Here is a 24,804-nt window from a genome sequence, read left to right as displayed (position 1 = left end):
GGACTAACAGAGTCATCAAGAAAAAGGTAAAATGGAAGTGTGAAGGGTCCCATAGCTCTCTAGTGCTGTGCATGACATCTTACATAGCAATTCTATTATGTCCTGGTTTATTTATTCTGTATGAGCTTTGCAGAACATTTTACAGAAGGGATCTGACTTCTGCCATGGCAGTTCATCTCTTTCAAAGGACATTTTAAGTACACACCTCTTGCTGCTGAATAAGAGGAGCTACAAAGCCATCATCATGCAAAACAGAGAAGATTTCAGCCCTACATCTTGTTCTTGTCTCTGAGCAAAACGAGTGAGGAAGTAAGAACACTTCCAGTATTTAAAAGCAAACAGAAGTGATGGTTTTGGGTGGCAGCCTTCCTTTCTCATAATTCAATTCTTGCTAAGATTTACTGAGAATCAGCCAGCAAAACCAGAGGCAAACAACAGAGATATGCTTGCCTACCTGGAAGGAAAGGCAAGGGAGATCTGTGTTCCTTTGTGCAAGAGCATGATCAGTGCTGAAGCTGTGTCATGACTTCACCACAAGCCAGCACAGCAGTAAGCCTGAAACACTGCGATGTGCATCACCAGGACTGCTGGCATCAGAATTCTACACTGACACAAGAAAACAAACATCAGTTTGTGCCAGCTGATTGACAAGGCAGGACTTTGGGGATTGCCAATGCTGAAGTCGATTTATTGATTACAAAGCTCAGTTTATACAGCCTTACAGCTTTGAATAGAATTTTCTACTGCCAAGAAATAACCACATTTTTCATGTTTCTTATCAATCTGCTTAACTACAATCTTTGCAGGTGCAGTTCCACACAGCTACCTAAAAACAAAACACAACATTCCTTCCCTACATCCCTCAGATCTCTGTTTGTATTTCCCATAGTTTTTGCCCCACAAGAACCAGGATGTCTGGCCCATCCATCATTTCCACAGAACTCCCTGTTCCACTGCTCAGCTGCCTCCCCATAAGTTTGAACAACTGATTACAAAAGGGCTGTGAAATTAGCTGAAGCAGCAATACTTTTAGTAAAACCACATTTATCATCTTAAAAACTCGTATCTTCATTTAAAAGAGAATCTCATCCTTCCTCTGCAGATCATATTCTGCTTCATGCCCTGGAAACCCACCTCCATGTGGTGGGTTTAGCTTGCCAGCTCTTCAGGCCTGAAACTTTTGCTTTCTCTGCAGTGTGATCTATTAGAACACGAAAAATAATGCTAAACTGGAATATTGTTATATACCTACAAGACAGGTGCTTAATCAATGATAGATTTTAAGATTTGCCTGTGGACTTGGGATAAGACATCAGTTTCCATTTACAGCTACACCTAATGTAGCTTTTTGAGCGGGCGTTTTTCCCATGTAAGAAACTGATTCACTGAAAATACCTTTACTGCCAGAAGAGTCAGAACATGTACTCACTCTTTCTAAAAATAATAAACAAACTGAAATTAAGATGACAACACTGCTCACTTCATATGAAAATGAAAAGCAGATAGAAAGATAAATTTTCTTTCTTAACTAGGAGACAAACCCTTATGGGGGTTTTTTATACATGATTTTTATGTATTTTCTTAAGATCACATTATGCATCTGCCTCCCTAACCCTTCCCACAATCATTGGCTGATTTTAATAAAGACTCAGATTAAGTTCAAGATATAAAATTAAGTTTCAAATGCAGCAAGATTTGTAACAGCCCTGCACAACTGATCAAACCTAGCAGGCATTCACTCCCCCTGGCACTGCTGACGGACACACGAACCCTTGGAGGTTGCACAATTTCATAGGGCTCTTCTGAAGCCCTTGCCACAATTACTGGAGCCCCAAGCAGGATTCAGGCTACATTTGGGAGGGGATGCCTAGGACATATGCAACAAGATCTGGTGCAGAAGAGGGATGAGGGGGCTGTATTTACAGGACAAATGGCTCACGATGGGGGAGGAATGGTTATATGGTAAAAGAATAGCATTTTGCACAGTTGTGATAATTGATAAAAGATTCGTGTTATTCACAAAAGTATTGGGGTTTGTATAAACCAGAATACTAAGGTTTGTAGTGAAGCATAGACACTAGATAAAGGAAAATACATTACTAAATCATTCTGTTTTAAATCACCTTGTTATGAATATTATGTTTTCCAAATAAGTTGTATCTACTACCAGCTTGCAAAATCAGACTTCCTGATAGTCCCTCCTGCCTTTGTTTGATCAATGCTGCCTATCTCAAGGACCTGACTTCCAGAACTTTGCTGGTGGTTATCTACAAAGACCATCTGTGAGACTGACTGTCACCTGGAGACTCTGTGAATTTGTATAAGGATGTTTATTCAACCACCACTGTTTACCTGGCAAAATTATGACAGCAAAAAATCAAAAATTATTGATTACAAGGAGAAACCACAGTATAAGAAGAGGCTGCAAACCAAGGCCCAAAGGAGCGTGGTGTGGGTGGTGACCCCTCACGTTCCCCAGGGCTGCATTGCTCCATCTATATCAAATAAAGCAATCTAAACTTTGTTGAATATCGAGACTTTTGTTTCTCATTTATAACATGAGCATCCTGCAGAATGAGTTTCACTACTCTTCTGGATTCAGCAGGATTACAACTACACAACTCTCCACAACCCATTTTGCAATGACAGTCAGTACCTTCACCACACATGTACTGACACCCTGTGACCTGAAGCATGTGGTGACAATGCTGTTGTCCCCAGTCCAATACTCCCTACGGGAAGTGGGGTGGAAGAGACTCTTAAATCAATCACTGATGGACTATGCAGATGATAATACAAGGACAACATTAACAAAGGACCACCTTGTGGGTGAAGGGACACAAAGTCAGCCCGATGACCAGGCCACAAACATCCCCAGGCCGGTATTAGATGACATCATAAACACAGCTAGGAAAGCACTCATGCAAGTGCCTGAGGGCAGTACCTGGGCTTTGGACTTCACTGATATAAGAGCCCAACGACTCCTACATGCAGTTTATTGATCACCTCAAACAGGCCCTAGACAGATAAATTACACAAGAGCGAGCCAAAGATGAGTTGTTATAAAGACTGGCATAACTGAATGCGAACCCTGAATGTAAAAAGGCATTGCATTGCTCTTCCATAGCCAAAATCCTATGTTAACACAGAAGATGGACCTGCAACCGCCTCAGAACACCTGAACACTCTGCCACCTCACAGGCACAGGTGACAGGACAAAGGGTCACACAGGCATTAGGCACAAGGCAGGTCATCCTGCAGGGCCATCAACAACAGGGCCCGGGAACTTGCCTTGGATGCAGCCAAAATGGACATTTTGCAAAGGACTGCCTTCAGCGAGGAGAGAAACTTGCTCCTAGGACTTGTGGGTGCAAAAGAGATTTCCAACATACTAAAAGATTTTGCCCTAGACAGGAAAATCGTAGCAGGCAACCATCGGGAAACTTCCAGCAGAGCGTGGGATGGCCCCATGCGAGGACACAAATGTTCCAGCTGACCATGTCCACCATCACCAGTGCCCCAGAACTACAACAGCTCCCCACAGGGCTCCCAGCAACCCTGCCCCCAGCTGCCAGGCTGGATTTAGGAAGTGCCAAGCCAGTAATAATGACTGATTACTCCACACATACCATTGCCACTGGATAGCTTGGGCCTGAAGATGGGCCCTGGGAACTGCTGATATTGGGGAAATGCAGATCGAGGAGTGAGGGGTTTTTTGTGTTGCCATCCCTGCTGTCCATAACATCCAAGCAGGAGATGACAGTTTTAGTAATGTGTACCGACCTGCCATGCTTCATCCCCCAAGGACTGTCAATCTTTTAACTGTGCTTGTGTTATAGTGGAAAAGTGTTTGATTATCAGTGGATTAGCCTCCATGAAAGAATTGTTCAAAAAATTAAATACATAGCCATAGCTAACATAATTATAGCATGCAGCCATGATAGATAGAATATTGCTCCCAAAGTTATTAATATTATGCAATATACATTATACAGCTTGTGACATACAAAAATAAAACATTGAACTTACAGTATTCAATAAAATCCGTCTTAATCTCTTCCCTAGAGTTGACAAAGGCTTTTCCTCTCTCAGTTCCAACTACAAAAACATGTCTTTCATATACACCAATACAGGCAATTTCTGCCTTGGACTTGGCAAGTTCTTTACACTATAAAAAGAAAAAGAAAAAGCTTTTATTACCATAGTTAAGATGCAGATAATAAAAATGTATGTGATATCATGTAAAACGATTATTGCAAGCATCCACCCTTCAGAAGGTACTGTGAGCAACATAACATCAGCCAGTAGCCAAGCACAATTTACACATCTGGAATGCTTTTCATCAGAAATCTTAAAAGAATTGTAGATTCATTAGCAAAATTAGGGCCTTGTATAGACTTGGAGATAGCATCGCTTTTAATTAAAATTATTTATGACATTAATCCACGTTAAATTATCACTTCCATATTAATCATACTGAGTGTCTTACTCCACCTTTCAACAAAGCATTCAGGATCTCTCACACCATGTTCTGTTCAGAAAGGTGTGGTTCCAAGCAGGAGGGCTCCCTTTCATCTGCCCTGTCCTGTCTGCTGGGCACAGGCTCAGGTAAATTCCCCTGAATGGAAGGATTGCACCATCCCTGTAAACACCTACATATGTTCTGCCAGGAGAAATTTCTGGCAAGAACTAAGGCAGGAAGCCTCTGGAGAGAACAAGGATCCCAAGAAAACTGGTGAGATGACCAGGTAATGATCACAAAAGGTCAGTCTCTCCTAGGAACTGAATCAGTTTGCTACAACCTATAAAAACACCAACAGCTGCAGCATGGGAGGAAAAAGTGACACAAAGACTTTAAGAACCAAAATTACCCAACGGGATAAAAGACTTGCAACATATTGTCTAATAACTATTCCTATAAAGTTTCATTGCTAAAAAGAAAATGTTTGTCCTTGCTTATCATTAAAAAACTCCAATTTTGAAGTTGGACAATGCCTCAACTTCAAGGAAATGGGACAGGCATTTCCACTCACAACCCCAGCTAACCATAAACACTGCTACACTATTGAATAACTTTTGAAAAAGAGATTGTATGCCAACAAAAAGAAGTGTTTTCTGAACAAGTTTTGTTGAGTTGCTACAGCAGCTGAAGACATGGCATTAGGCTCAAAACCATTTATTCACTCAATATCACATATGACAAAGACCAGAACACACTCTTGCCTTTCAACCACACTGTATCTAAGCAATCAACAAATATTTCCGATTTATTTGACAAAATAATTTTTAAAACAACCACATCACAACAAGAAACAAGATTACTGATAGCTATTACGAGCTAAGGTAGAGTAACAGCTGGTTGGACAACACACAATACTGTACAAATGTAACAATCCACCTTCCCTGCTGCCCAGTGGGAAGCAATATACTGATGTCATCCTGCAAATACCAAGGCAGATTTATGATGCAGAAATTTAACTTCTCTACTAACCATTGACTCAAGTCCTGACATGAGGAATGTAACCACCATTCTGCTTTCTAAGGATTCCTCAACATGGATGGACGTTGTTCGTGCAATGGTTTGAGCCATTTTCCTCCTGTAAAATAAAAGGAAAAAACATTTTCAGATACATACAACAGTGCAAAAAATTAAAATCTCTCCTATGCAAGCAAAGAAAAAATAAATTCAAAATCCCATAGAACACAGCCCACTAAACACAAGCAACCAAACAAACAGATAAATTAACAGGAAAAAGTGCTTGTTTTTCTATTCTTTCATGCTTCCTGCTGTTTCATCCGAAGCTGGAGCTAAACATAAGACAAAATGTTGTATCATGATCAGGCCACAAACTATCTGTGCCCAGAAAAATGCATTTTAATTGATTAGCTGAATTTACATTGATTTTTCTTTCTAAGCATGTCTAGATAAACACAGCAACAAACACTGGCATTAACAAACAAAAGACAAATCATAATTATGACTCAGGTATTAGAACTCCCTGATGGCAACTGAGAGATGGGGCTCCGTTTGATGTAAGCAAGAAGACAAGGCCAATTTATTGATTCCACAGCTCTGTTTATACAGTCTTATAGCTTTGGCTAATAGGCAATAACCACAATATTTATGTTTCTTAGCAACATTGATTAACCATAGCCTTGCACCTGCACACTTGCATGACTTTTTCTTCAGACAAAGCACAACATTCCTTTTGCTTCAGCCTTCACACTTCTATTTGAAGGTCCCAAGGCTTCTGGCCCACCAAGTGCAGGATGTCCACATCATCCATCAACTCTGCAGAACTTTCTGCTCCATTACCCAGCTGCCCCCTACAACCACCTTTCCTATAATTATGATGGCCTAGCTCAAAACAAATTGTTGCATATAGGTAAAACTTAATAAAAGAAAGGCCTTGTAAAACACAGTTCAGGCCTTGCTGTTCTGGCTAAGCTAGCCTGTAAAGTTCCCACGAGAAAAGAACTCTAAGAATGAAAATCAGTTTGCCTAACAATCTATTCTTGTGAGAAAAACAGTTCACATCTGCAAAAATAAGAGGTCTAGCCCAGAATCCATGAAGGAAATATGTAAACTATCTAGAAAGAGAGAGATCTGATGGACATGTACATTGGCCATTTACCAGCCAATGAACTGAGTTTCAGTGGATTGTTAATCAATTGGATTTAACACGGTGCCTTCTGATATTCCTGTAAATATAAGCTCTGTAAATAAAGATTGGGCTACGCTGCATGAAGAAACATGAGTATGTCTCGTCTCATTTCTATCTCTAAAACAAGGTCTGTAGCAACAACAGTCACTACCCTGCCCCAAAATCACAGCCTCAAAGACTACTGTATCAGTAACCAGAATGTGACATTCTTATTTGCATATTTTCCAGCTGTGGGATTAACTAAAAGCAAAGTAATCTCAACTAAGGTGCTAAAATTAGTAACTAAATTTCCACAGTGACACAAAAAAGCCCTTCTTTCTGTAGGTCATTCAGGAAATTTTCAACCTATTTAAGACGTAAGTAATGATCAAGACTTGTTTATACAAGACTGAAATATATGAGAAGGAAGTTTCAGCAGCTTCTAAGAGTACATTTTTTCTACTGGAGTGCTGCAACTTGTTATGTTTACACACATCTAGAGCAATAATCTGACATGCCTGGAGAAAAAGAGAACTGGTAGATAATTTAGCTGTAACAAGTCCACATGCAAGTCAAGAAAAGTCACCTCAACAGACAAGACATATCAGATGAACAAGACATTTCACAGGCTGATGAGATACCCTGCTGCTCCTGTAGAACCTGGCCACACAATGTGGCTCAGATTTTCAAAGGTGACATGACAGAAGCCCAAATGATCAACACTGCAAACTCAAAACACATGTAGTCGCCTTCTGGCTCTCAGGCACAGGCCAGCAAGCTGCATTTTGCATGAAGTGCATTCTGGATAAAGTGGCAGAGAGTGGCACTGACAACAGACAGCAGCTGTTGGAGGATGTTAGTAATGAAGATGCTGAACACTGGCATACTGTTATACTGAGGAGGAAGCAAACAGGTCCTTCACCAGGTCAGCTGTCCTGGCAGTGTCCTCCCCAACTCCCTGTGCACCCCCAGCCTCCTCACTGCTGGGGTGAGCAGCAGAAAAGGCCTTGGCTCTGTACAAACACTGCTCATAGATAATGAAAACATCCCTGAGTTACCATCACTATTTCCAGCAGAAATCCAAAACAGAGTCCTGTACTAAGAAAACTATTTCAGTTAGAAGCAGCACACCGTCTAAGGTGAAGACCACCACAATACAGCACTAAAAAATCCCAGAATTTTCCTTTTAGAAGGAGAAAACTGAAGACCAAATGTTATAACCCACCTCTGAAGGCAGGGTAAATGAGGTTCATGTTAACAGACGCCCCGGTGTCTATTAACCCTTGGAGGGGTTACCCAGGTTATACTCCCTGGTCTAACAGTGAAAGATCAGTATATAAATACATAAACAAGAACGTATACATATATATTTATTTATGTGTATGTGTTTTAGTTTGAAAGACAAGTGTCTTCCCAAGGAAGGCAGGAACCTCCCTAGAAATGGAGAGTATGACTCCCTTCCCTCTGAATTATTGTAACTTTGAAATGAAAGTGTTTCAGGCCAAGCTATGGGCACAGGAGCAGCAGTTGCTCAGCAGTGTGTGTACCCAGGCAAACAAACAGCAGCAGCAGCAGCAGCACAGACCCAGCGCAGCCTCGGCCCGTGCACAGAGAACGGCCCCGGGCCCTTGGCTGCAGTTCCGGGCACGGCCGGCAGGGGCGCTGCTGGCTCCCGGCGGGCAGGGGGGGGCCATGGTTCCCCGCGCCGCCAGGGGGCGCTGTGCCGCAGCTCGGGCTCCACACGGCCATGGCGGCCGGGCTGCAGGGCCAAGATGGGCGGCAGCGGGAACCTCGGAGCGGGGCTGGGACGGCAGGCCGGGCTCGCCCAGGGCAGCGAGCAACAGGCGGCCGGCACTCGGCAGCTGCAGCTGGAACTGTGCGCTGTCTCGGCAGGCAGGGAGTGCGGGCTACAGTGCAGCAAAAACCCGGAGTATGGGCAGGAAAAACGGCGGGGGCTGAGCAGCAGCAGCCCGGCTCCCGAACAGGGCCGGGAGAGGCTCCCGGGGAGGGGAAAGGAGCTCGGGGATGCCGGGGTTTCCCCTGAGGCACCCCGGCAGATGCTGAAAGTCCCTTTTTTAGTGAGGCAGGGTGTTAATAATGTGATAAATTTGATTCGTGCTAATTAAATTGTAACTATATTAACAAAATTGTATTTAGATCAATAGAAGACTATTGTTACCGAGTGAAAGGGGGGGAGATGGGTGAGACAGGACAAAAGACATCTTCCAGATGTTGGGAGTCGAAGAAGAAGGTTAGAAGAAAGTCAGATAAGAATAGTAGAAGGACGGAGGTCTGATAAGCAGCATCTAGAAGTACAGCTTCAACCTTGAAGCTGTCAAAAATGGAATGTTTCCAAGCATGGGACTTAATTAGAGTCATGTTATGGAAAACATCTGCTCAGTCACACAGGGCGCCTGCGCTACCTGCAGGTCACACCTCGGTCACTGATGAAGATGATGAGCCTTCACCGGAAATAAGACCCTCAAAAGGATGAGAGACCCCCTAACCCATTAGTAGAGCATGCACCGTGCAGTATAGTTACGTAGATTTTAGGAATAGAAACTAGGAGGAGCTTTCTAGAAACTTCTGTAGCCTATAGTATATAAGTGGGATTGTTAGCCCAAATGCTTTGGTACGAGAGGAAGGGCAGGCCCCTCCCCGTACCCACGGTCGGTTTTGCTTATGCTTTATACGAACCTCAATTATACTAAAACACTTACTCTCAAATTTTATCCATCCCAAATTATACAACTGTAATACTTTACTTGGATGGTATTTAGTTTCAATAATTTTTGTAATCATCTTTAATACTTCTGATTGTATTCATTTATAATTGTTACTATTAAAAATTTGTTGTTACTTTTAATCTTTGTTGTTTGTTTAATTGGAAAAATAGAAAACCATTCATAACAATAAGGTCTCAGTGCAATGGCCGCTCTTACAATCAGAGCTGTAACTTTACACGGTAGAGGAAAGGCACAAGACAGAACCCGCAGTGATGGGGAACTCTCCCCGCAGCGACCGCAGCGTCTCCCCCAGGAATGCTGAGAGAACAGAGCCAGCAGCTGCCCCAGCCACTTTCCTTCCCAGCCCAATTCTCCCGGTATCTCTGAAGGAGAGAAACCCTCAGGTAAGAGTGCAGCCAGGTGCTCTCCTCCCCTGAGCTTGGCAACTTCTGTTGTCTCTCCTAAGTACCTGGTCGTTCTGGTTTCTAAGCAACAAAATGGGAGAATATTCCCAAAGAAAAAATAAACAAAAGGAAAACCCCTAACCTCCAACAATATGGCATGTTTATTTTAGAACAATTCGGTTGCAGTGCAAAAGAGGTATGCAGCTATTCCGGTTATTATCTACACTAACAATACAGGAGTACAAATACGTCATTTAAGAAAATATATAAGGAAAAGAAAGAAAGGGGAAAAAGGATAAAAGTAGATAGTGGAGAGTAAAAATATCACCACCCATGGATCCAGCAACAAGACTTGATTGTTACAATTTAGATATCCATTGGTCAAAGTGATGGTCACTGTCCTGATCTGTCAGGGGTCGGGGAAGCCCGTGAAACAGAGTTCAGTGGGTTAGTATAAGTTCAGCCCAGGTGGGCATGTGATAAATGTGATTTGTGCTAACTAAATTTTAACTATATTAGCAAAATTGTACTCATATCAATAGAAAATAATTGTTACAAAGCAAAAAAGGAAATGGCGAGACAAAGCAGATGGAATCCTCCAGATGTTAGGTGGGAGTAGTAGAAGGATATAAGTTTGATAAGCAGCATCTAGAAATATAAAGTTTCGACCTTGGAATGGGCCAAATTGGGATGATTCCAGACATGGAACTTGAATAAGATTTTATAGTGGGAACATATGCTTAGTTACATAACCCCAAGTTTAGTGAACTCGCACTTCCTGCAAGGTTACACAGCGGACAAAGAGCCTTCATGGGAAATGAGACCCCTAACTACTACTAGAGCATGCACCATACAACACAGCGACATAGATTTTAGGAATAGAAACTAGGAGGAGCTTTCCAGAAAGTTCTGTATTAATATGTATTAGCATATAGTATATAACTGGGATTTTTAGCTTGATTGCTTGGTACATGAGGAAGGGCAGGCCCCTCCCCATACCCCTGGTCGGTTTTGCTTATGTTTTATACAAACCTCAGTTATAACTCAATTACTGCCAAATTTTGTATATACTCATATATACGTATTTCATACACTTTGTATTCATTTATATACTATTGTTGCTATTAAAAAAATTGTTGCCAAATTTAATGTTGTTGTCCGATAAATTGTACAATAGAACGTCATTCATAACAGGAACAGACAGATGTCTCCCCTGAAAGGAGATTTACAGTGTCTGCAGCAACACAGCTGGTCATGCACAATCTAGCTGTCCTCACTAGTTTATTACTACATTCAACCAAATGAACCAGAACACTGATTTCCATGGAATGAATTCCATGTGTTCTTCCTGGCATTAAAGGAACAACATTGGTCAATTCTATTATGAGTCCCTCTTCACCCAGAATTGTTGTGTTTTTTTCTTTAATGGTTTGTTCCTGTTCCCTCCCATGTTGTTGTTTTAGCCTAAGCTGTGCCCTCCTAACCAATTGCTTGTCATACCCAAAGACCTGCCCCTTGTGGAATGTTCTCTGCCCTTCCCCCTTGCCAAGCTGTCAGTCCCTCCTTGTGCCAACCCTCTGCTTGGAAATCCTCTTTGTAAATCCCCTAATCTTCAAAGCTCCATTGGTTTATCGAAATTGTTCCCTTCCCCTGTGTTTTCTCATTGGGTTATGTATTTAAACCCCACCTTGTGCTCCTCCCCAGCCTTCCCCCCATTGGTTGAGAAGTTGTACCCCCCTAGAATCTCCCCTGTATAAGAAGTCCCTGCACACCCAGTATCTTTTGTCTTTCGTCCCTGGGCCCTCCTTGGTAATAAACCTCACTGGAAACCATACAGAAGACCCCTCCCTCATCCCTGCCTCTGCCTACACCTGATTAGACCATAGTGCCATGGAGCCTCTCCCCAGCTAACCTGTATCTCAGATCTCTGTTTCTGGGAACAGCCACTCCTTGCCACGGGTGTCAGGAGCTAGAGGGTTAAACCAGCACTGCATCACAGAATAAAAAGTCTCGGGACCAGAAATAAAAGTCAACTCGACAAGCCAGAGTTTAGGAATGTGTCGGTAACTTTTTCCTCAGAAAATTACAAATACACAATCTTTTCAGAGGAACACAAGCTTCAATCAAACTTCTATGAAAAGGTTCTCATGTCCTGATGGATAACAAAAAAGGCTACTAGTAGTGGTACCTCAGTTGTCCCTAGGGTCCCCTATACCAGGCTGTTCAGGAGACAAACTTTTATGCCATCTAATATACGTAACGAAATTACAAGTCTATTTTTTTGTTTAGTTACTGGTTTTGTTCCTTTAAAATGCTTTGTTGCATTTTGTCATCTTAAATGCCAACTTAAACAAGCAGAAAAAAAAAATGAGGTATATTTTAAAAAGGAGTCTGAAAGCTGTTCCTTATAGTGAGATACTGAATGAAAGACTTGTACACTAACAACTCAGCTACATGAAATAGTCACTATGCAGATGTTTCTCTCAAGCACCTCACATACCAAACCTTTGGTAAAAGAAGACTGCAAACAAAGAACTGGCAACACAACCCATGATACCCAAAATGTTTTGTGATTAAAAACATGGTTGTGAAGCCAAGAGAGGCTATTAAGGTTATATGCCCATACAGATGTACAATTATATGCCAAGCTCTCTTTAACAGTAGGCTGACAGGCTTCTGCAGCAGTTCTTTGTTGTCAGCTGGAGCTGTTCTTTGCTAGCAGCTGTGCTGTTGCACACAGGGCCACTAATATGATTAGAGAGATGGAACAACTCTCCTACGAGGAAAGGCTGAGAGAACTGGGATTGTTCAGCCTGGAGAAAAGAAGGCCTCAAGATGACCTAATCGTGGCCTCTAAGAACCTGAAGGCAGCCCACGAAAGAGCTGAACAGGGACTTTGAACAAGGGCCTGGAGAGAAAGGACATGGGGCAAGGGCTTCACACTGACAGAGGGCAGGATTAGACTGGATATTTTGAGGGTGATGATGCCTATATACACAGATTGAGTTATAAAATACCAATATAACCTGATATATCTATATAACCTGAATTATGGCTTTTTATACCTATATAACCTGATATAAATTACTTTCTATACAATGTAATGGCTAGTATACGGTTAACTAATTGCTTAATGCTGAAAAGACAAAAAAAGAAGAAAAAATCACCAGGTAGATAGCTTTAGAGATAGATAAGTATAGTACTAAAGAAAAACTGGCAAGGGCAAAGCCAATTAGCCACAAAATAAAGCAATTAGGACCAGAGAAATCAAGGAACACTGTAACTGTGCATGCTCCGAAGACAAAGTTGAAAAGTTCAGATGCCAAGAAGACCTTGGAAGCCTTCATCAACCCCCAAAGACCCCCGAACTGGGGAGGCACAAGCGCAGTGCAAAAAAACTATCTAATAACCATGAGCTCATACTGTGTAAATTAGTTCTGTCAGGTATGTGATGATCTCACAGTGACATAGTAACATTAAGCAATACTTACTGTAAAAATATACCACAGCACTTGATAAAAGTGGGTGAGTTTGGTGGAGATATCCTCCTCACCACCAGCACTGCAAAAAACAAATACCTGCTTTATGGGGATTTATTTTAGTCTGTGGGGATTTATTTCCGGCCTATGTTTCAGGCAGCAGTGGTGAAGACCTGGCACAGGTTGCCCAGAGAAGCTGTGGCTGCCCCATCCCTGGAAGTGTTCATCATCAAGCTGGGATGCGCTAGGACAGACCTGGTCTAGTGGAAGATCTAGTTAGAACTACAGGATTTTTAAACTCCTTTCCAATCCAAAGCTTTCTGTGATTCCATCGTTTCTACCCAGCGGCATGCAGCCTGTGCGCTAGTGCCTGCCCTGGGTGCCGTGGAGGCTCCTCACGTCACGGCCGCGAGGTGCCGTACACAGGACCGAGCCGGACTCAGGCCTGTGGGCTGCTGGCAGCCGCATGAGAACGCCGGGCCCGAGGAGCCGCCGGCCCAGCTCCCCCACAGCCCCTCACACACACCCGCGGCTCCGCTCCGCTCTTCCCCGTCTCTTCCGGGCCCGCTGCCGCCACGCGCAGGGCTCCGGGATGCGCGCGCTGCCCCGCCAGCCAATGGGAGGCGGCGGCGCGGCGGCAGCGCCCCCTCCTGCCAGCGGCGGAGGGAACGGAGCCCCCCGTGCGAGCGGCGCGAGCGCGACCCCGACCGCCGAGCCCCCCTGAGCCCCTCACGGCTCCAGACCTCCGCCACCGCGCGTCACGGCCCGTCCCTCGCCTCACCCCGCCCGGCTCGGCCCGGCCTGCCCTCCTACTCACCCGCCCCGGGCGCAAGCAGCCCGGTCCCTCTGGCTGGAGACGCCGCTCGGCGACGGGAGGACGCCGGGGCAGCGGCGGTTTTTCCGCGGGCTCTCGGCGCTGTCGAGCGGGCCCGCTGCTCCCTCGCGGTGTCGGGCCGAGCCCAGCACCGCACCGGGCGGGGGAAGGTTCGCTCGCGCAGCCGCGGCGGCGCAGGCGCTCGCGGGGGCCGCCGGGAGTCGCAGTCTCGGGCCGGAGCTCCCGCCGGGCAGCGCGCCAGGGGCTCGGGCCGGGCGTGCCCAGCGTGCCCTGCCTGCGGCCGGACAGGCAGCGAGGCGGGACCCGGGACCCGGGGCGTTTCCATTGGGCCCTGCTCGCTCTATGGGCCCCGCTGAGCAACCAGAGCTGCTCTCCGGAGTCGACGATGGCAGCAGCAGCCTCCACCAGAAAAAGCCTTACTTAGGGTTAATCAGGACCTTCATAGCAAAGCAGTGTCAGGAAAATTAAGCCACAAACACCAGAGGTTTATGTCCAAAAAGGAGACAGAGGAGTCATCTTTATTCGAATAAAGACAGAGGCCATGGGGCATTCCCCTGAGATCCCTCACATTTTTGGAGGACAGGTCCTCATTTTTATCCCAATTTCCCGGCCACATGTCCCTCTCCCCATTGGCTGAGGTACTTGAGAGGTACAGACTTCCCAAACCCCTGATACCTATGATTCCCCTCGAATATATGACCTTCTCTTTTAATTTTTAATTCTTACAGAATTCATGATTTTCCCCCATTGCTTCTTTCATCTTTCAATATCCAATTTCATTTATCAGCAAACCTACAGCTTGTTTATAAAGGCCAATATCTTCTTTTCCATTCATCAATCAGTGGAATCTTTCCCATTGTTTCTTTTCTCTCTAGGTGCTAGTCTTATCTACCAGCAGATCCACAGCTTGTTTGTAAAGACAAATCCCTCATTCCTGTCATCAGTCTTCCATTTCATTTCCAAAGATGTTAAGCATAATGGATGCTATCTGTAAGATCTTTTTTCCTGGCTAAAAAGAGTCAAATGTTTTGTCCAACATCAGTATTCCTTTCCTTTGAATTTAGGTTCAATGTAGTAAATGTGGATGGAAAGTCTTCCATTCAAAGGAAAATACTACGTTTCAAAATTTTATCCCAATCAAAAGTACTGCAATTAAACCCAAGAGATTTTAAATCAAATACCATTTTCATAAATAACATATTTACAGTGTGTAGACTCCCAAAACTGCTGATGTACTCTCAAAATATTCACAATGTGTTTTGGAGTTGGTCAAGAGTAACCACCAAACATTACATCTTTAAGTAAATTTAATTTGTAAAGAAATGGAAGCATTCAGCTTCCTTCTAGTTGTAGTAAATAGCAAGAAATCTGTCTGGGGAATAACGCTGGGAAGGGGCCCTGCAGGATATGCTTTGGCCATTCTTGTGCCATCACTGGAGGCTGTGGACTTGTGCAAAACAAATACCCAGCTGCAAACACTGCCCAGAGTACCCTAAACAACTGATCTGAGTGATTCAAGATATCATGGCTCTTGTGGTTCCTTGTCACTTCGGTTGGACATTACTGTCCTCATCATTTACATTGTGGAAAGCAGAAGCATTCTGCAGCAGCCTAGAAACACAGATCTCAACCCCAACCACCAAAACACTTCAAAACCTTAAAAGGTTAAAAATCATCACCACCTTAACGGAAACCAATAGATTTCACCCTTCAGTACTTGGATGGTTCCTTTTAGCAGACCCTATGCAGGGGAAGGCATAACCACTGGTGAAGAACTTCAGCACAAAGGACACCAAATATTTCTAAGCAGCCACAACTATTTACTATATGAATTTGTCAGTTCCTGTGCTGTTTAGATGGTATTTGTAATAGAAGGCATCCATAACATCATGTACCACCACATCTTCCTGCTGCCATCTTCCAGTTGCACCTTACTGCACACACAGCTCATACTGACCATTTCATACAGATTTAGATGTCATAAGTACACCCTGCTCAAAAGTTACTCAAGCAAATCCTTCTGGAAGATCAGAAGTTGAAAGACTCCTCTGTCTCCTTTTTGGACAAAACCTCTGGCATTTGTGGATTTTCCTGACACCAGGGAATGAAAAAAAAATCAACTGCTGACCATGTGGCAGGGAGGAGGGAAAAACAAAGGTCAATGACTTTTGTCTTAGGGAAGAAAAAAATAAAAGGTTCACACAGCAGCTCGGAAAAAAAAAAGATGGGAACCTGGTGAATCTCTGCTGTTGGTCTCCTGTTGATAGCAGATGAAGCTGGTGGATTTAGGGTCCTTTCTTTTGCTGAGTCAGCTTTCCAGAGTCTGGTGCTGGGATGGAGCAGCCACTCAGCTCCCTGCCAGTCCCTGTTATGATTTGTCTCCCATCGATTCTCTGATCTCGGGCCAAAACCAAACCAAATAGTTAAAGGGGAAAAAAAGGCCATTAACATTAAAGGATTGCTACTGCAGTCTCCAAGGACAGGGAAAGGAAAAATCTTCTTGCCTAGGCTAACAAAAAGTTATGTGGAGGAAGAAAAGCCATTGTCTGAAGGTCACAAAACTCACAAAAACATGAAATAAATGAAAGTCATTGCGCTGTCAAGCAGCTGCCACCCCTTGGAAAGGCTCTACTGTGCACTGTAATGGAGAAAGACCCTGCACAGAAATCAGCACTTCTCACTGGGATTACAGAAAATGTTGGTGTGAGAAAATCCTGCCATGGCCAGGCAGGTGGGGATTGTACAGAAGATCACGCTATGGAAAGCCAGAATCCATAAAGGAGACAGAGGAGTCCTGCAGCTTTATTCAAACAAAGGGAGAGAGGTCTTGGGTGCTTTATCTCTTGAGGTCTTGGAGGGTACAGCCACTTCTTATCCTAAACTCCTGGCTGCATGTTACCCTCTTCCTTTCCCCATTGGCCAGTGTAGTAGGAAAATACAACCTTCCTGAACCTCCTACCATATATGCCCCCTTGAACCTGTGATTTTACCCCAAAGTTCAGAAACTCAGGCTTGTGCAGACCCACTTGTCTGTTTCAGGAGTCAGGCTCTGCAACCTGGGCTGCTTGAAGTTACTAGAGACATTAAGACCCATTTCAAAGACGTTAACACCCTTACCTGCACCCACAGAACTGTTTGCAAAGACATTAGCACACATCTTCCCTATCGCGGTTGATCTGAAGGGCAGCACTGAGCCCTGGCTGGAGCTGCCTGGGAGCTCCTAAGGTAGCCCAACCTTGCCAGAACCGGGATGGAGCCTCTCACAACGTTTGAGCCTCCTTTCCATAAGCTTTAGCCTTGGATAAGCAACTTGCTTTAAGCTCTGTAGGCTACAAAGAGCTACACGGTAATTGTGCAGCCATGCTTGTTTCTGCACTGCTGGAAGGGTCTGGAATCTGCAGGAAGGAATGGGTTGTAATGACCACTGGAAAACAGATTGGAACTTGGTTGCAGCAAAGGCAAGGTCTTACTTTGGCAACAGCTGAACTGTTCAAAAGTATAAATAAACATTAAAAAAACCCAAAAGCAAACTACCCAAAGAAGGAAGCAAGACCTTGCTCTTGACTGTATTACTTTCCCAGCCTTTCCCTTGTGTCAGGAGAAGTAGGATCCTGTGGAGGTACCCTCTGGCCATGCTGCCCACCGAGCTGCATCCCACAACCTGGGATTCCTCTGGGAAGGCATTGCAAAGGATGCCTCAAAAATGCATTCAGGCTTCTGAATAAAAGCACAGATGCTGTTTATGCTGTTCTTTAGCATCTCGGTGCACTACATTTTTTTAAATTATTTGAATCAAAGCTCTCATTCTTTAATTAAACTTCATTTAGTTGCCATCTGCCTGGGATGAAAATGGCTTCATGTTTTGCAACTCTTAATGAGGATTGTTATTGGATTTGTAAACACATAAATACCACACCCAGCCCCCTCCAAAACACCAGAATTTGAAAAGTAATAGATGAGAAACACAGCTCAAGCGTTAAGATCTGCATCTTCACTCATCTAATTGTAATTGTCAGGAAAATTAATCCACCAACACCAGAGGTTTATGTCCAAAAAAGAGACAGAAGAGTTCTGTAACTTTATTTCAATAAAGGGAGACGCCATGGGGCATTCTTCTGGGATCTTTCAAAGTTTTGGGGAATGCAGCTTCCTTTTTATCCCAATTTCCTGGCCACATGTCCCTCTCTCTTTCTTGGCTGGGGTACTTGAGAGGTACAGACTTCCCAAGATGCCTAAGACCTCATTCTAAAGTATTATCCCCCCTTTGTCTTTTCCTTGTGTCAATTAGTGGAATTTCTTATGGAATTAATGGTTCTTCCCATTGTTTCTTTCATCTTTCCCATTGTTTCTTTCATCTTTCAATATTCAATTTAATGTATCAGCAGATCTACAGTTTGTTTGTAAAGACAAATCATTCCATTTATCAATCAGTGGAATCCTTCCCATTGTTTATTTTATCTCTCAGTATCTAGCCTTATTTACAAACAGACCAACAGTTTGTTTCTAAAGAAAAGTCCCTCATTCTTTTCAATCCCTCCTCTTTTATTTTCTCAGTAATTGTCTTTATAAGCCTTAGTTATCACTGCCTTAATTTTCTGTTCCTGGGCCCATTTTGGTTTTGCTATTATTTGCAATGACATAATTTTCTGTCCTTTTGTAGCCATTTCTGGATCAGTAGGAATGGCTACTACCTGCATCCCCTTGATCACATGTTGACTAAGTTGCACTTAGCAAGGGATCATACATGGTAAAAAAATTAGTTGCTACAGCATATAAGTGGAAAAAAGCATTAATTTAACCCATAGTCTACCAGGTAACCACGAAAACATGTCCTATTCCCATCCTTTCCACATTTGGACCAGCACATGTACTAACTTTATTATTTCCTTTGTTATTTGTCTCACCACTTTTTCATTGTCACCTATCTGTAAACAGTGGTTTGAGTAATTTAATTTTCCACACACTCCCCCTTCTTCTTAACTAATTTCCCCGAGTTTGTAGTAGCAAAAAGAACAGTCTAATATATCCTATATAACATATTCCTGACCATTTGGGAGGTAACCTGCAATAGGCATGTTGGCAACCCATGGCCTATCATCATATTGTCCTGGCCTTCTGCAGATCCAAGAATTGCTGAGGTTAAAGGTTTTTGCTGCTGCTTCTTCTTCTAGGACTAAAAAAACCTGATTCTCCCACTTCTGATCCAAACTTAACTGACAATATAAAGGTAAGATTAAAAGAAAAACATTCTAATGGTGTAATCTAATTTTCTAATCTAATTTTTACAGTTGTCTTCCACACCACTTGTGACGTGTGAAGGCACAGAAACAGCCTAAGTAAAGAAAACAATGACAGCAAGGATTAGCCCCCAGTGACTGGAGAGCTGAAAGGAGGGATGCCCATACAGACTGTTTCAGCAGACAATCTGTGGGTAGGCACACAGGGCTTCCCCTGATGCCAATGCACTTACTACTGCTCTGGTGCACTCCTGTGGAGTGCCAGTCATGGCCTGCCATCCTTCTCCTTCAGCTGAGATATCAAATCCATTGGGCTTTAGAGACCTTGACCCGAGTATGATGGGTCCACCTGTGTTCAGTTGTTTTGATGGCTGTTTCTGTGGTCAGCAACACCTGGAAAGGTCCACACCACTTCACCACCAGTGGTGCTTCTTTCCACTCCTTAACTAGGACCCAGTCTCCTGGTTGGATGTTGTGAACAGCAAAGTCCAGAGGCAGGGTCTGTGCTAACTGGGCTTTCTGTCAAAGAGATTTCACAAGAGAGAGTATCCTGGCCACAAAAATTTTTTAAATATACATCACTTATTTACACACACACGCACACCCACACACATCCTGCACTACACTGAGAATTACAAGGCTAAGGAATTACAGAACATCAATTCAAAGGGAGATAATTTAATATCTCCTCTGGGTCTGGCCCTTATTCTTGCCAAAGGCAATGGCAAAACCACACCCATGGCATCTTAGTTTCTATCACCAGCTTAAAAAGGTGTTTATTTCTCAATTCTCTATTCTATTTGACCTGAATTCTCAGGGTGCCTGGGGTTATGGAGGTCCCACTGAAGTCTCAAAGTAGCCATAACCCCTTGAAGGATCCCCCTGCAAAATTAGTTCTCCTGTCCAAGTACACTGCCTTCACAGTCCCATATTCAGAAATAATTTATTAACTGATGCAATAGTTGCTGAAGTGAGTAGAAGCTCCTCTGGCCTCTCTGCCAGCCGGCATATCACCACCACTATCTAACCCTCTTGCCTGAGGGCATCTCAGCAAAATCCACTCAACATCCCTGGAAAGGACCTATAGCCCAAGGTCATTTCCCCTTCCTTCCATCTCCTCTGCAGGCTGGCTATTATCTTTAGCTAACATCTATCGCTCAATAGCTCGTTTTGCTAAAACAAAAAGATTCAAGGCAGTCCTTGAGAGTCCCAACAACTCCCTCCATGGAGCTGCTGTCTCAGTATTTGCAGGCTCAAAGTTTTTGGTATCTACTGCTTACTGTCCTTTGTAAATCACTTCTCCCCTCTTTCTTCTGATCTATCACCTTTAATTATCTCCAACTCCTCTGGTGGAAAAGACCACCACCACCACCACTTCCCGCCCCCTCCCCCTGGCAGCAGCTGAGCCACAGGGAGCAGGGAGGATCCCAGAGACCTCTGGCAGAAGTGCTGCTTTTGGAACATCTCCATTGACCAGTTGATTACCTATTGTCTCTTCTGAGCACTCTGCCTGGTGTCCCTTAACAGCTCTTCTACCTCTTTTGGGAAATTTACCACCTCCAACAAGTGATTAACTGAGCTCTCCTCTCATGAGCAAACCTTTTCCCTGCAAGTTAACAAACCTCTTTCCTCCCAGCTTTCTAAACTCAGATACTACCCCACCACCTTATGCATCCATAAGACCTTTAGCCACATCATTTTTCAGTAAAAAGACAAAACAAGTTCGACAAAAATCAAACCCAAGAATATGGAGGACGCTTTAATTAATATTTGATATCCCACCAAATCAGTAAAACTGAAAACACAATCAAATTACAAACATTAACAAACTGAAAATGCAAGCACTTATGGTGGGCTTTAAATTTCATTGGTTTTCATGAAGGTCCATCTTATCTTTCATGCAGGGATGTTTGACATTCCTAGAAAAGAGAAAAGAAACTCCCCAGCAAAATATGCCTGAGTGAAACAGTTTATTGCAGTAACTTATTCAGGTGATTCAGGTGGAGTTTTAGCTTTTATTCTATGAAGTGCTTATTGCACCACTTCTGTTGTTTCCCACAGGTCTTCAGTGAGGTTTCCTCTGAAAAGGAATGAGAGACTTTTCTTTAGAAACAAACTGTGAGCCTGCTGGTAAATAAAGCTAGCTACTGAGAGATAAAAGAAACAATGGGAAGGACTCCACTGATTGATAAATGAGAGGTTTGTCTTTACAAACAAACTGTAGATCTGCTGATACATAAAATTCAATACTGAAAGATGAAACAAACAATAGGAAGAACCATAAATCCCGTAAGGAATTCCACTAATTGACATAAGGAAAAGACAAAGTAGGGATATACATTAGAAGGAGGTCTTAGGTGTTAGGCATTTTGGGAAGTCTGTACCTCTCAAGTACCCCAGCCAATGGGGAAAGAGGTGCGGTCGGGAAATTAGGATAAAAAGGAGGCTGCATTTTCCAAAAGTTTGAGAGACCTCAGGGGAAATGCCCCATGGCCTCTCCCTTTATTCGAATAAAGTTAACAGGACTCCTCTGTCTCCTTTTGACAGAAACCTTTGGTGTTTGTGGATTAATTTTCCTGACACTTTGATAGCCTGTTAAGTCAGGGAGTGAGACTGCTTTTAAAAAGTTTTGCAAGAATTACAGTCTGTGAAGCAGGCGTCTCCTTTTCACCTTGGAGCAGTTTGCCTTATCAATTTGCTCCTTTTGTTTCAGACCTCCAGGACACAAAAGCCTTGTCAGAGCTGCTTTGCCTAGCTTAACTGTAACTCGAGAGAACTGGCCATTCAAAGGGGACACGCACATCAGGCGCAGTCCCAGTCCTGTTGTCTCGAAGCAGAAGAAATACTTCAGTTGTCCAACTCACAGGCTCTTGGTCACCCGAGGACAGCGGGGGCACAGGCACAGAAATTCGTTCAGTGCCTTCGGGATCCTCACCAGCAATTGCCGTTAATTTCACGTTTCCAAAAGCTAAGCGGATCGTATGTTGGGCTATAAGCCGGTTGCATGGTAAAAACGTCCTCCTGAGGGCCAGCAGGGGCTTCCTTGGGCCTCCCAGGCTTGGGCTGTGGATGTGGAGGGATGCGGTGTCCCACAGCCCCGGGCGCTGGCAGCTCCCTGCTGGAACTTCTAGCACCAAGCACCGCTCAGCGTCCGGCTCCCAGCTGCATGCCAAGGCTGTGAATGGCCATATCAAGCAGTGGCTGGGCTGTAGGCATAAGTTCATAATGACTCCAATCGCCCTAGGCTGAGGAGGATTGAACGAGTTTATGGGAACAGGGAGTGTAGGACAACACGCACATAGCACGGATGGCTCTGTGCACAGCACAGGGACATGCGGCACCGGCGGTGGGGGGGCTTTGGCAGCACAGCAGGGCAGCGTTGCAGGGATAGGGGGCTCGATGACAGCTGCTCCCCTTCTGCTTTCTCACCCATCCTTTCCGCTTGTGAACTCGATGCAGCGCTCCTTCTTCCATCTGCTCTCCCCTGTGCTCCACCGTCACTGGATGTTTCAGTGTGCGTGGGTGGCACCTGTGATCCCTCAGCTGCCACTTCTGCATTCTGCTTAGCTTTTATCAGTTTCAAGGTGTTCAGCACCAGCCTCAAGGCCATCACAATACTTTTAGCAGTCTTATTGCCTCGAGACACTGACTTAAAAATCAATTCACCAGCCCGTTCCCAGTTTTTAATACTAAATGGGGCTTCTATGGTGACATCTACTCCTTGGGTCTTGCTCCACAGCAATAAAGTTTGCAGAACCTGTTCATCATGTTTTTTCTTTCATTTACCCAACATAAGGGTCCATACATTAACTATAGCTTTTTCTTTGGTTGAGGCTTGAGCCCCCACATCCCCAGTGGCCAAACCTTATTTACACGTTCAGACTTTTGCAGCTCTCCACGCTGCCCTTCTCCGCTGGGCTCTGGCTCCCCACTCTCCACATGGCTGGTTGTTACCAATCATGTCGGGATCACCATATGTCGCAGTTAAAACAGCCACCACACAACAATCCAAGGTTCATGAGGCAACTATGTGAACTATTGTTCACAACTCACATTTATAAGGTTTTCAAAAATCACGCACTCAATCCCAATTGGCTATAACTTGTTACTGCCCAGTTCATTGGCCAATAGCTGCCTGCATATGTGCTCACCAAAGATTGGCTGGCATCTGTTCCCTGCAGCCAAGTCCCTCTTCCCTTCAGTGTCTTCTTCCTTAAAGATGTCTACTTCTTTCATGGGTGTAGGCTGATCAAGTTAAGGTCAGGCTCACTTGTATGTGTGAGGCCTTCAGGCCAGCTGTTAGCTGTCACACAAACAGCTCCTGACGGGCACAGCTGGCAGCACCACAGGTGGCTGGCACATCCTGCAGCCTCACGGGGGCCAGGGGCCACTGCCACTCCTGCCTGGGGGTGGTGGTGTCAGGCACTGCCTGGCACTGAGCCTCGACTGCCCCACAGCCCTCACAGGCCACCAGCCCATGCTGCTGATCCCACACCTCTGCCCCTGGTCCTGCTGCTCCTTGCCTCAACTGTATCTCCACACTTCCCTTCAACCAATTCTGTTCCGACACACCAGCAACTATTGGTCCATCCCCTGTTGTGAAGGCTCCTTCTTGACTCCCGTTATTGCCCTCTCAGGCATGGATTGTTGAGACCCCCTTCTCAGTTTTATTGCCCCCCCTATGTCCTTAATTACCTCTGTGAGGATACATGAACCAAGTCAGCATTCTTCCAAGGGATTCTTCTGAGATATTTTGAGTTTGTCATCCCTTTTTCTGGGGCCCCTTCCTGGCTTTATTTTGCAACCCTTCATAGGTGCCCTGCTTTACCTGTGTACCTCCATGGCTGCCCTCCCAGGTTTACTCCCCAAAGATCCCATTTTACTCACAGGTGAGATTGGCAGTGGTCCTTCCCTGTGGACTCTTCACCGACCTCCCTGGTCCTCTACTTGTCTGTTTCCTGGATAGTCTCTGGAACTCCATCAATCACCCAGTGCCAGCTGCCACCAAGGGGAGCTGATCACCAAAACTGAGTGAAGCACAGCCTTCAGCTCCACTCACTGCCCGCCACCCCTGGACAGTGGAAATATCCCAGATGAGCTCCCAATTGTCAGGAAAATTAATCCACCAACACCAGAGGTTTATGTCCAAAATGGAGACAGAGGAGTCCTGTAACTTTATTAGAAAAAGCAGCCATGGGGCTGTTATAAATAACTGTGTAGTTGTTGGCCTTCGCTATTATGTATTGGCTTTTGCAAATGATTATTAATCACAACAATTTTAATATAGGGCAGTTTCTAATAACTTTTAACTGCTTTTGATATAGTATTATTTGTCAGCTTTTTGTGGCCAATGCCCTGTGTAGCTCATATCCTCAGAACATCATTTATGGATGATATTTTAGTTTGTGGACAGTGTGATAAACATATATTATAGTTTTGGCTTTCATAAAATATTGAAGTGTGCATTGTAATGTTAACT

The 24,804-nt window shown here is 44.2% G+C and overlaps 1 protein-coding gene across 9 annotated transcripts in view; it reads right to left on the bottom strand.

The window, feature by feature from the left end:
- GTF2I (general transcription factor IIi) overlaps positions 1 to 14,239 on the bottom strand; it is an 82,771-nt gene extending 68,532 nt beyond the window's left edge. For 8 of the 9 annotated variants that reach the window (XM_088176910.1, XM_088176916.1, XM_088176919.1 and 5 more), the window contains exons 1-3: positions 14,071 to 14,239; positions 5,492 to 5,597; positions 4,030 to 4,168 (exon numbers count right to left, since the gene is read on the bottom strand). In XM_088176910.1, coding sequence (XP_088033036.1) covers positions 4,030 to 4,168; positions 5,492 to 5,590 — 238 coding nt within the window. In that variant the 5' untranslated portion in view covers positions 5,591 to 5,597; positions 14,071 to 14,239. Of the gene's footprint in view, positions 1 to 454; positions 592 to 4,029; positions 4,169 to 5,491; positions 5,598 to 14,070 lie in introns of those variants that run through there. The other variant, XM_088176917.1, reaches the window with a different exon arrangement.
- Between the last annotated feature and the right edge of the window lie 10,565 nt (positions 14,240 to 24,804).

Source organism: Sturnus vulgaris, chromosome 21 (assembly GCF_052056855.1).
Source record: "Sturnus vulgaris isolate bStuVul1 chromosome 21, bStuVul1.hap1, whole genome shotgun sequence".
NCBI lineage: Eukaryota > Metazoa > Chordata > Aves > Passeriformes > Sturnidae > Sturnus > Sturnus vulgaris.
Note: the sequence above shows the minus strand (reverse complement) of the source record. Positions and strands in the feature narration are given on the sequence as shown.